This window comes from Symsagittifera roscoffensis, chromosome 6 (genome assembly GCF_963678635.1).
Source record: "Symsagittifera roscoffensis chromosome 6, txSymRosc1.1, whole genome shotgun sequence".
In the NCBI taxonomy this organism is placed as follows: Eukaryota; Metazoa; Xenacoelomorpha; order Acoela; family Convolutidae; genus Symsagittifera; species Symsagittifera roscoffensis.
Window position 1 is genome coordinate 7432599 of NC_087067.1, and position 13418 is coordinate 7446016.

At 39.4% G+C, this 13418-nt stretch overlaps 1 protein-coding gene across 1 annotated transcript; it reads left to right on the top strand.

Annotated features, from left to right (window-relative positions):
* The first annotated feature begins 334 nt into the window (after positions 1-334).
* LOC134848544 (uncharacterized) lies at positions 335-2959 on the top strand. Its single transcript, XM_063866051.1, has 3 exons — positions 335-491; positions 2125-2214; positions 2739-2959. Exons 1-3 carry the CDS (start codon positions 335-337, stop codon positions 2957-2959), a joined length of 468 nt encoding a protein of 155 aa, XP_063722121.1.
* The last annotated feature ends 10459 nt before the right edge of the window (positions 2960-13418 follow it).

Consider the following 13418-nt stretch of genomic DNA (forward strand, 5'->3'; position numbering starts at 1 on the left):
TATCTAAAGCAAGATATGTTAAAAAGATTGAATTAGTTTCGGTTGATTTGTTGCATATCATAAAAGATAGTGCGCAAATTCCAATTCTACCAAAAGCCGTTGCGCTTTTGGCAGGTGTATATAAATTAACAACGTAAAGGTCAACGATCAGTATAGAGGTTAAATGATCAAACAATAATACTTTTTTTAAAACGGGTTTTAAATTTCAAGTTTAACGCGTTTTGTCCGGTTAATTTAAATCAGCACTGTATTCATATTAAGATAGCAGCGACTCAGGTTATTTTTCGACCAAAGAAGAAAAAACTTTTCGTGAATGATGTTTATTGTGAAGGCGATGGAGAGGAGTTTCGTTGCTATCAAACCCGACGGAGTTCAGAGGAAGTTGGTGTCTGAAATCTTGTCTCGGTTTGAGAGGAGGGGCTACAAGTTGGTGGCTCTGAAGATGTTACAACCCACAAGAGAATTGCTTGAGGAACACTATCAGGAAATCAGTCGCTCTTCCTCATCGAAAAAATAGAACTTCATGCATATGGGCAGGTCCGAGAGTTTCGCGGAAGAGGGACACGTTTTAGTACAACTTAAGTAAAAAAAGGAGTAAATTTTTAAAAAAGGTTCATAATAGTTTTTATCATTTTTTTGATGCCGAAAGTATCAGCTTGCTAATGAATTAAGAAGAGACTAAGTTTGAATCGACTAGCATAAACTTGATTGGCAATAATTTTGGTATCAAAGTTGGAACGATCAGCATAAACAACTGAAACACAAAAAATTTGTGGCACTTGTTAAAGTTCTAGGTAGATGCGTAACTTTTCGGCCAACCAAGTGAGTTATTCCGAAATTAGGTTGAATCTGAGAAAAATTAGTCTTAAGATTGAACTAAGTTTCAAAATTGTTTGAAAAAGGCCTGACCCATATTCAAAACACTAACAGAGAGTTCTTAAATTTTAAGAGGGAGTCTAAGCAGCTCGGAGTCGTAATGCGATTGCGATTCATCGGCAGGAACGCTCGAAAAACCAATAATCTTTCTGATAAATTCAAATCGCAATTTTAATGGTGCCATCATAACGTAAAATTTCTGACGTTTGAAGATGATAAAGAAAAATTATGCGAAACATAAATGCAAAAAATAGTGAAAAAAACGAAGCTGTATAAAAACCGTTTCAATTTTATTTCTATTATGGTTTTTGTACCGAAGGTGAAGTTTTCATCAATTTTTTATCAGAAAACGTATTTTATAATAGAATTAGATTTTTTTTTCATTTTTTGCCATGCTATTTAATTTATCTAATATATATTTCCTATGTGCGAAAAAAACACACTTTGTCCTTAACATGGCGTGAGATGGTTTTCAAAAAACTAGAAAAGAAACAAAAAATGTTGCATATCTTTTTGAATTTTTTGTCAATTCAAGGCAGGAAGTTTTTCGAAAATCCGCGATTTCAACAGAGAAATGCTAATTTGATGATAAAGTAATCGGTTCAGTTTGTATCATTGTGCATCCTTTTTTGTCATCATTTGATAAAAATTGACAAAGAAAACTCGAACAAATTGTCAAGAAAAAACATATATTTTTTTAATTTTAAATTTTGTAGACCACATGCCTTTAGCTGTCAATCACTCATCGCTAATCAAAATTTTTTTTTTAAATTAAACAGAAATTTTAGGTCTTTGATACTGTTAATTCAGATATTATTTCGTCTCCTCATCCTTAAAAAAGCTTAGAATAAAACTTCCGGATTGGATCTTAATCAAACTTTCTTACGTATAGCTTTTATTAGGACAATGATATGAATCATTATCTATTGGAATGATAGTGTTAAAATCACCACTATCCTGTTTAATCGAATCATAGATTGATTTTGATTGACAATTAAGTGATTAGGTGATGGATATTTACGGCATGTAGTTTAATAAGCTGTAATTACCAAAAAAGAGGTACTTTGTGGACAAGTTGTGTGAAACTTCCCTGTCAAGTTTTATCAAACTACGACTAAGAAGGCACTCCAGTTTGATTCATAAATAAGACCCTAATGACTTTTTTCTGGGCATATTGAGTTAGCACTACTTAATAATAAACTACTTAATAGGGAGCAATAAACAAAAACGGATAGATTGAATGAGAAGGGGCGATACAGGATCTGAAATCGAAGAAGTTCTTCCAAGACCTCATTACCTACATGCGCAGTGGACCAATTGTAGCCATGGTGTGGGAAGGTAAGAGGGTTAGAGTTTAAGGATCCGCGTTTTCATTTTATAAAAGATCAAAAGATTGTTTATTACCCTGTTTTATTTAGCACGGGGGGGGTGGTAATGATGGTTTTTAGAAAAAAATAATTGTTGTCCGTTTTTTTAAGTCAACCAGTCATTTTCAAGTTTTTTGAATTCTGCCGAAGCCGAAACCTTTGAAACTTAAACTAAACTATAAAACCATTTTCTGCGAAGCAACATTTTTATAGAATCAAAATAAGATATATGAGCAATTTTGAAATTCTTAATAAAATATAGCTTCTTTCGATGCGCCTGCCCTTCAGAATTAGTGCATATTGGTACCAAAGAAACGAATGTTGCCAAATAAATAAATTTTATTAAATGGCAAACAGAATTGAGGGGTTTACATAGATGTAGCGTATAAAAACTAAAAGTCCTCTTTTTCGTTTTTTTTTGCGCGCAAGATAAACGCTTGATGTTGTGCAAAAAAGTATTCAAAAATTGTTTGTTTTTTGTTTATCATCTTGTAGGAGAAAACGTAGTTAAGCAAGGTCGAGCTATGCTGGGAGCGACAAACCCCCAAGAGAGTGTGCCGGGGACAATTAGGGGGGACTTCTCAATCACGGTGGGAAGAAATATAGTACACGGAAGTGACTCGGTGACATCAGCCCAGAAGGAAATCGGTCTGTGGTTTAGAGAAGAAGAAATATCTTCGTGGGATTCAAATGATCACATCTGGCTGTACGAATGAAACTAATTAACTGAAAAGCCTAAATTTACTATGAATTTTTAGTAATTTTCATCTAGTCGCAGGAGGGCGATTAAGGCGTTTAATGATTGCCATCAATACAGCCAGCAGATCCCATACACTTAAAAAAGTTAAGGTTATTTTCCTTAAAAAATACCTTAAAACACCTTAACAATTAAGGTAATTTTGCACTGCCTTAAGTACACCTTAACCCAGGGGCGGATCTAGGATTTTCTCGAGGGGGGGGGGGGCGGATTTTGCCCCTATTTTGGCTAAATTTTGCCCCTATTAGAAGAGGATTAGAAGAGGATTTTGCCCCTAGATTTTGCCCCTATGTTTTGCCCCTATTTTGGCTAAATTTTCTTCGCCGCAGGTTAATTTTTGAAAAAACAGTCAAAAAAGCCGTTCCCCCTCAAAGTTAGTATATATTGGCGCCGAAGGCGCCTTTAGAACATTTTTAGGGTCGGTCGGCCAAAAATGGATTTCTGAAAAAGTATCAAAGGGGGGACCCTTTGGGTCGACAGGGGGTCGAATCCCTGAGGAGGGGGGATGGAGTCCGCCCCCCCCCCCCCCGCCCCCTAAATCCGCCCCTCCCTTAACCTACCTTAAAACACCTGAAAAATTTACCTTAAATTACCCTAAAAGTCTTTAAAAAACTCCATAAAAAAATTTATAGGTAAACTTACTTTAAAAACTTACCCTAAAAAAGTAGGTAATTTACCTATATTTACCTTAACTTCAAGGTATTTTCACCTTAAATTTTTCCCTTAGAAACACAAAAAATAAGGTAAAATAACCTTAAGTGTTGAGGTAAAAACCCTAATTCTCTGCGTCTATCGTTTGAACTAATATGAGGTTATGATTTGCTATACCAAACTCACTAATAAAAAAAATCTTGTCGTATTAAGCAAATAATACATTCATTCATACATGCATACATACACAAATACAGTGCTGATTTAAATTAACCGGACAAAACGCGTTTAACTTGAAATTTAAAACCCGTTTTTCTCAAATTGGGTTGAGTTAGCTGCAAACTTATGGAGACAAAACTTGCTTAAAATTTTAGCAGAATTAATATGGTGCAATTTATTTTGCGAATTTCGGGTCCAAAATTTTAACCCAAAAATGTGTCGTTTTGGTTATTTTTAGTTAATCAAAAATTACGCCAAAATTACCGAGTCGATCACAGGCATAATCATATTAAAGTGAGCCCCTTACGTAGCCCAACAAACTTTAAAAAGCGTATATTCTCCAAAAAAATTGCAAACCGTTTAAAAATTGTTTTTATGTAAAAAGTTGGTATTTTAGCTAGTAAAAACGACCTTTTTTGTCTATCAAACAAAAATAAATTAACTTATACAATGTTCTGGAGAATATACCCTTTTTGAAGTTTGTTGGGCTACGTAAGGGGCTCACTTTAATATGATTATGCCTGTGATCGACTTGGTAATTTTGGCGTAATTTTTGATTAACTAAAAATAACCAAAACGACACATTTTTGGGTTAAAATTTTGGACCCGAAATTCGCAAAACAAATTGCACCATATTAATTCTGTTAAAAGTTTAAGCAAGTTTTGTATCCATAAGTTTTCAGCTAAACTCAACCCAATTTGAGAAAAACGGGTTTTAAATTTCAAGTTTAACGCGTTTTGTCCGGTTATTTAAATCAGCACTGTACATACATACATTAATACATACACAAATTATTTTTTCCCCAAAATGATTGAATTTAAGTTTTGATAAGTTGGCTACGAATCAAATGTTTATCCTAAAATCCCTTATTCCTGTTTAATTAAATCCATTCCAAATTTTTTTAATTTAAAGTTAAGGTTAAGTTAAGGTATATTATTACCTTAATTCAGTTAGGGTAAGTTTTACCTGACTATTTTTTCCGGCCAAGTTAAGGTAATACTAAGATAAATTTCACCTTATTTATTTACCTTTACTCATTTAGGGTAATTTTACCTTAAAATTTTTTGAGTGTAGATGATTTTACCACTTACGTTCTACTTACCCACAGTGGCAAAATACTTATATTTGAGTTTTTTACAGAGTTTCTACAATAAGAAAAATCGATCTTATGCAACCTAATAAGACAATAAAGTCGAGAAAATGGAATTTATTTTGCGGTAAAAAATCTGTATAGAATCTGCATAGAATTTGTATAAAATCGAAAAAATTAATTGTAATGCATGTTTTAAAGACCCAAAAAGATTCGTTCAATTGTCTAAAAATGGATTATCCTTTTTTTTACTGTTAGAAGCATGCTGCTTGAAAAATCAACACAGAATGCAAACAAAACGTCGTGAAGTATTTTGCATCTCCCAACTTAGAGAGATTTTCGTCGATGCGAGGGATCGTTTATGCATCCTTTATCGTTATTGCGTTCAAATAGCAAAATCGCAACAAAACCTGAGTTGCCCCCTTTCTTCTTAGCCATGACTACGCCACAGGCCCACGGGGACTTTTATGGCTCAATCATGTCATACTTCAATAGCACCTCAATTTTTTTCCCAAATGCCTCTTATTTGGGTTCCCTCTCCTAGCTCCCTCCCTATGAGGTACCGATTCCTCTTCTATTTCTATCTCATGTTCCACAAAATTGCAACAACCTATGTCGGCTTTGAGTTTCGGAAAAACGTCTGCGTTCCAATTAAACACTCCCCAAAGGGAGTTCAGTTCCTTATCCAATGTTTTGCCTTTCAGGTGTTCTATCTCAGGTAGAACTGGTTTGTCTGCCACTAATTCTAGGTCTGTCGGTCTCTCAGGGAAATTCGAGCAACTAGACAGCCCATTGTCTGTCTCCGATTTCATAGAAAAAACTTTTTGAAAGACTTCATTTCCATGATTCTCTTCAATATACATTCTTTGTTGGCACGTGATGGACACTCAGTCACTTTGACCCGCTTCAAGTTCTCCAAACTCTGACATTCTGTTATCAGAGGCAATGCATAGCCAAGCTTCTTTCCATGTTGTATCGTCAACGATGTTGCCTGTGTGTTCAACAACACACTCACGCATAGTCAATTCTGAGTGAGTGAGAAGCATCTTCCTAAAATAGCTGAGCTCTTACTGTTTGGGTTGGGGACCAGACATACTTGTATGTCGTGACTAAGTTCATTCAAATTCCTCATCCTAAACCCAACTTTTCGATCTAGGAAAATCGGCATCTTTATTTGATTTATCAAGATCTTTTAACAGGTGCCTTTTCATACTTCCTCCCTGGGTCCTTGATTCGTATCAACCCATCGTTGAGGTCAGTGCGACGTCAAAGTTTCGCACGAAGTCGCGTCCCAAGATGAACTGGTCGGATTTGTCCAGGTTTTCGACAACCAGAAAGCTCATCCAGAGATGTCTTCCTCCCAGTTGCTGCGAGATGATGGGTGTCTTTCCGGCCACATAGATTGCACCCTGATTGGCCGCAGCTAGCCTGATATGATTCGGTATCAAATCCAACCTATTGAAGCCCAAGTCGGTCCAGGTGCTAATTGGCATGACACTGACCACCGCTCCGGTGCCAAGCAGTCGCTTTACGGAGAGTTGTCTGCCCTGCACGTCCAGTACGTGTGCTGCTAGATCGACTTCGCAGCCTATGTGGACTGCATCCTGTTCAAGCATGGCGTTGTATCCAATCCGTCGGAATCACGCTCCTCTTGTACGCTATAGGTCCGGCCTACTTGGTTACTTGCATTCGTCACGTGAGCTTTCGTGTAGATGTTTATGCCATCCACATTAATCAGGATCGGGTATGAGCCATAGACCTCTATATATTGTCCATCTACCCTCATCGGCCTCCGCCCACCTGTTGTGAGTAACGCTCTCACAGCCCTGGAGTCCAACTTAGGATCCCTTTCCCTCAAGTAATCTGCATAGATATCCAGATGTACCAGGGTAATCTCAGGTAGGCCACTCAAGTTTTTCACCACCTGATGACTCCCAACCGATATTATTGGCATTGTCATGCTTCCTTCACTCGTCATCCCAAAGGTCTTCCCCGAGATGACATTTAGCTTCAAACCTCGGCTCTTTTGGTTCTTCATTGTCATCTGCTCTCACTGTCTTCTCCAAGGCAACTATTTTCTCTCGCAACTCCGTTCTTTCCATATCAGACCTAACCCATTGCTCAACTTCTTTCGTACCAAACTCTTTTTGAACATTGTGTAGTGCGGTAGGCCATAATCCGCTAGTGCGGTAAGCCGCTAGGTCATAATCCACCATAAGCGCATTAGCTGGGACAGCCCCGAGGCAATTATATCATCCGGCAAGGTCTTCACCTTCATAGTCGTGCAGGTGCCTTGTGACCTTTCTTTCTTGCGCGACTCAGCTTCGTTCATTAGTCGTACTCGACTGGCAATTACTCCTGAAAGTGCCTCTTTGTGGCGGGGATACTTCGCGTCTGCTACTGCATCCCAAAACTGTGTTGAAATACCTTTTCAGATTGCAAAAGAAACATCTTAGTCCATATTTCATTATAAGGCTTGTCACATATTCCTTTTGGTCCTCATCAGATGCATCCACGTCGTCTAGGAAGTAAGCAATAGCTTTCATGTTTTATTTATAAATAGAACAGGCTGATACATGATGGTCTAGCGAACCACAATTAGCACAATACCTCCTTTTGTCCAAGTCATCACTAGATTTATACCAACCGGAATTGTGCCGGTATTCATTCCACTATAATTGCCGTAATTGCTATAGCGATTCTATGCCCTCAGCTTTATGAGCTGGTATTCACGCAATTTCAAGCTCAAATCATCGGGCGTGGGCACGGAGTCCGCAGACAAGGTGAAGTGGTTGACAAACATTGTTTTCAGCTCATCACTCTTCACTCCGTCCATGAATTTTGAGGCTATGGCTAAGTTTCTTTCTGGCATTCTCTCGTCAGGGTTTTTTCTCCTTCTGAGCAGCTCGAGGTCATCCGAAAACTTGTCAATGGACTCATCATCTCTTTGGCGCCTCTTTTCAAACTTCACCATCGCCTGATGCCTCTGCACACCCGAACCGAAACGACTCAGCAAGATGTCGAAGATCCTACAAGCACTGTCACCTTCATTTGTCCTTTTTGCCATAACTCAATTCACGGCCGGGCTTTCTAGGTTGCTTGTCAGTGCGCTATCTTCCTGTTTCTTCAAGAAGTTTCTTCCTCAAAGTGCAACTTCATCACCTCTATCCAAGTATCAAGGCAGCCATCTGACTCATCTTTGTACGACTTCGGTTTCTTGAGTGTCCTACGTGACCTTTCTCCTCTCTCAGTAGACTTCGCGAGTTTAAGGATAAACGTCTCAAGAGACCTGTTTAGTGGCTCAAACATTCATGCGTACATTGTGAAACAGTGGTCAAGTCTGGAACCATCTGACGTGAGGCACCGGACGGGGGACAATGAGGCTGCCCTAGTCTCGCCCCTTTGGCTAGACTCGAAACTTGTTCTCGATCTCGGGGGCTCCTCTGTATGTCTGGAGGCTCGGATTCCGTCAGTAGTCTGACGCATATTCTCTGATGGACCGGAGCGACTTTCTTGGTTGCTGCTGCTCAAGAGTTCATCAAGCTTCCGCACCATAAGATCGGCCTTAGCGTCCAATCTATTCTCCAAGTTATTCATCGTTTGAGCATAGGTGTTGTCATGGTTGTTCAGTAGTCGCTCAGTCTCTCGGGTCTTTCTGTGATCTCTTTCTTCGGACTCCTTGGTGGCTAGAGCCAAAATCTCCGCAAGGCACTTAACGCTGTTCTGAATCAACTGGACCTGATCACATTTGACTTTTGATTTCGTGTCTGCCGTTTCATCTCTTAACTTCTCATGGCCCTATTGAGCCCTCTACTCTTCTCGATCGATTCTTTTCGTCATTTCTTGCCGCAGTTCGTCATGAGCTGTCATCACATCGGTAAACATGCCTCACACATCACTGGCTGTGCCCAACACTGGGGTCAGTCCTAGAGATGACAAGGTTAATTGAGGTGATAGCATAGTGCTCGATGATACACCACCTTTCTGCGTGCCCATCGACATGATTAGCCTATCGAATGTCGATGACGTTCCCATCGTTATCCAGTCTGACATCCGTCTTGATGGCAAAATGGACATCGCTTTCTTGTTCTTCTCTTGCTCCGGGCTAGGAGTTAAATCCGTTCCCGTATGCATTAGTCCCAGATGGACAAAGCCAAAAGAAAGTTCACCAGCTTGGAGCAATGTCATGCGTTCTTTATACAACGTTTTCAAACTCTTTTTACTCTCGAACTCGATTGTTCTTCCCTGGGACTTATGCTCGACATCGTCACGTTCTTACTCTGCTTGGCTAGGGAGGATTGTTCCTTTCTCCGACTATCACTCTTGGTCTCCAACCTAGACTTCCCTTTGAACAACAGTTCCTCTCCTGCACTAGTCTCGGAACTCTTCGAGGTCTTCTGAGGTTTTGATTTTTTCCCGCTCAGAGTCGTCGCCAGATCCTTCTAGGTCATCATGATGGTGGCGGTTAGATTGGATTAACGTTTGTCCCACTTCCTCGGGGGAAACGGGTTATGTTACGTTCGCCGCCCTGGCCTCGGCGTTTCGCCCTTCATCGCCATCTAGTTTCCTCTCGCTTCTTAGTTTCATTCCGCTCACTAAAAGATCACTACGACCTTCACACGTTGCCTCAACAGCAAAAACTTCGGAGATGCTGCTAACTGAAGATAAGCCACGCCGCAACTTAAACCTCCGCGTGCTTCCCGTGCTTAGTCTGGGAATCTTAGCCAGTTCTCCTAACGAGTCTTTCCGCTCCAGTTTTTGCGATAAGCGAGGGTATATAAAAAATACTTTGACGACAGTGCACAAGTCCCACAAAACTAATGAAAACTTATGTGTTATCTTTTCAGTTTTGTAAAGATTCTATGAACGACTCAGCTAAGATTAAGTACTGGGTCTGCCCAGTGTTGAGTTATTAGTAACTCCACTCAAACACTTGGTTTATGACAGTATCGCAAAAAGCCGCAAGATATAATAACCAACACACAAAACACAATTAAAAATAAAATAAAAACAAAGCCTATAGGGACAACGATCTCTCGTTTCAATTTCACTTTACCGCTGTAGATGTATCAAACCACTGCCTCGCTTAAAATTAAACAATTTTTAGAAAAATAGCAGTGATGGCTTCAATAAGGATAAAAAACTATTCTTAAAGAAAAAGACGTGCTTCCTGGGCAGAACCAGTTTTTAATCTTAGCTGAGAGGTTCATAGAATCACTAAGAAACCGGAAAGATAACACACAAGTTTTCAATAGTTATGGAACACTTCAAATGAACACTCCAATTGGAACACTCCAAATGAACAAAGCCCAGGACACTGTCGCCTCAAGTGAATGTCTCTTTGCTATTGCACTCACCGAGGTGCTCCTCTATGTGTCCTGCGATTGCCCGAGCTATCCTAATAGGTAGCTCAAGGCAACCTCTGATCAAAAATTGTTAGAATCGAAGCAAAATCTCTCGCACACATCGGACAGTTCCAAGTGCACGAGAGTAGGGAACACTTTTTTTTCTCATCAAGTGAGTATGTCTAACTTAATCTTTTCTATTTGTTCCCGGATTTCCCGAGCCTTCCTACTCACAGGTTCAAGGCAACCTCACAGCCAAAACAAAAATCCAAAAAAAAATTTGTTCGGGTACTTCTGATGAACTCAAGTTAGAATCCAAAGTTGATCGCGAATCTCCGGGTCAACTGGTCTATTTACTCCTAAAAATACACACCCTGCAGGTAATTGAATTTCTATTTCAACCTTAAGAGGGTATTTAATGTATCTATATTAGCTCGGAGATTCCTTCTGATTTTCACTGAGGAGGGTCGTTAAGGGGCTTAATTCGGCTCGGAGGGTTACTTCGGAGGGTAAGCAAACGTTTAACTTACACTGAGGGTTACCTCGGAGGGTACACTAAGCACTTATTCTATTTCGGAGGGTTCTCCTAAATTCACTAAGTAGGGTTACTAAGAGGTTCACTGAGATTTCTGTGTTCTCAACTTCGGAGGGTTCCCTGAGATTTCTGTGTTCTCAACTTTTTGCCTCAAAGAGACTTCGGCTACGGTAAAATTGAATCACAATGGACAATATTTTTTCTGGGGGGTTATTGGAACTATTTTGGAGGGCTCCACAAAATTTTTTCTCGAAGGAAGAATAATAATGAGCTTAACTGACTCCGGAGGTTTACTTTGGAGGCTTCCCCAAAAATAGCAAAACCAAGTGTTTTCGCCGCGGTGAAGCCTCCGATTGAGATTTAGCTTCCTCGAAACAAGGTTAGTTGAACCGGTGAACCTACCTTGTAGGATAAAAATGGAGTTTTACAAAAACTTCTGTCACTCGGAGGATTTTCTAAAATCTGGTCTCTCCAAACTGATAAATTCTAAAAAAAATTTCTTTTCCTATACTATCAATCTAAAAAAGTTTGTCGGTAAAAAAAGATTAAAAACGTCGAAATATGATTCCAAAATTATTCCGATTGGTTTGTTAGATTTTGAGCAATCAACAAAAACAAGTTCGCTGAGTTTGCCATTTTTCACTACCTATATAGGTTCTCAGAGAGTCTTTTCGCAATTCTTGCTGAAAGGGCTTGAAAATACTTGAAACGAACGCAGTAGCCATGTACAGTACTGAAATAATGCAAAAAATTGGACCCGAATTGGTATGGAGATTTAAAAAAAATCTGGCCAAAAACTTTCGGATTTGGACCCTCCGATTCCTCCCTTTTCCGATTGTTAAGTTGAATCTTTTTCCCTCTCCACGGAGCTGCCCGAAGGGTTACTTGAAAACTTTTCTTGTAACGGAGCATTTTATTCTATCAAGTTCCTAGCGCAGAAACTTGTATCGCTTTATCTCTAAAACTCAAAATTTCAATTCTCGCCAAGTTCTACTGAGTTTTTTTCCGCGCGGATTTTTTTGCTCGGGAAATTGAACTACGTAGCTCACTGAGCAGAAGCTCTATATCGTTTGGAAAAAATTTGGATATCCAAAAGTTCGGGGTTAACTGTTTGGTCAAAACTCGGCTTTTTTCGACAAAATTAGGGTGTTTTTCGGGTCAATTTGGGAGATAAGTTATATATAATAAGGGTAATAACCTATAAGTAGTCGTTCATCAATATTACTACAGCCTCCTTTACACCAAAATACGAGAATTAAGACCGTTAACTCGGAAGTTCGCAAACGATGGAGCGTACAATTGGACAGAGCCAATTGTTGTAACATTTGCCCGGAAGTGCATATCTACTGGAAAAAAGCTGGGTTATGAAACGACTGGCTAGCGTCTAAACACCGCTTCATATGCTTTTAACCCTCTCTACCAAAGCCAGATCTATAAGTGAGCCTTCAACATTGGGCCGGCAAAGCCATTACTGTTTTGGGCTATCGGCCAGAACACGCAGGTTAACTTAATTACATGCAAACCAGTGAGCTCATGGCTGGGTCTCAGTATCCCCAGACCACGAGTTCATTTCTAAAACAGGGTTACTTTTCATTTATTATATTACTGTTTCTTTTGTTCAGTAGATAAAACTCTTCATATCCATCGGAAATGGATCAACCTTTCCTCTCAACTCCTAGATTCTCAATATCTGAAAACGAATTTTGATGTTAGTTGATTCATTTCAGAACATATCCGGAAGCTAAAAATTGTTAAAAATCTGTTTTAGTTTTCTCGAAAAGATTCTTCCGGATTCTGGAATCCAGACAAAGAGCGGTCTTGTCGTCGTTCTGGAAGGGTGGTTAAATCCTCCCGATACCCTTACTGATTCTCGGGAATTGCTCGGTAACGATTGTACAGTTACAATCAATAGAAATCGGACAGCCTCGATCATAATTTCAATACAGTTCTCACGTCTTTTCTTCACTATCGAGAGTCAATGTTGCTATTTTCCAGCAAAAATCGGTTTGTTCTGATTTCAGTGTGATTTCAGTTCTGATTTTTGTTCGCCCGGAAGTACATATCGACGGAAAATAACGCTAGGTTCCAAAACGACTGGCTAGCGTCTAAACACAGCTCCACATGCTTTTCACCGTCTCTGCCAAAGCCAGTTTTTTTGGTGGTTTTCCTAACATCGGGTCGATAAAAAAGTTACTGCTACTGGCTTCGGTCAAAACACTCAAACTAACTTAATTATATGCAAGAATAATGAGCTCATGGCTGGGTCTCCGTATCCCCAGACCACGAGGTCACTCCTAAAAACAGGGCTACTACTATTTATTGTATTACGATTGTTTTTGTTCAGTAGATAAAAATCATCTTATCCATCGAAGATGGATCAACTTTTTCCCTCAACTCCTAGCTTCTCATTATCTGAAAATGAGTCTGGATGTTAAATAAATTGAATTCAGGACATGACCAGGAAGCTAAAATATTATTTAGAACAGTTTGAGTTCTCCGTCCGAGACCCCTCCGGATTCTGGAATCCGGGGAAATAACGCTCTTATTTCCTTCCGGAAGGCTGGACACGCTGTCCCA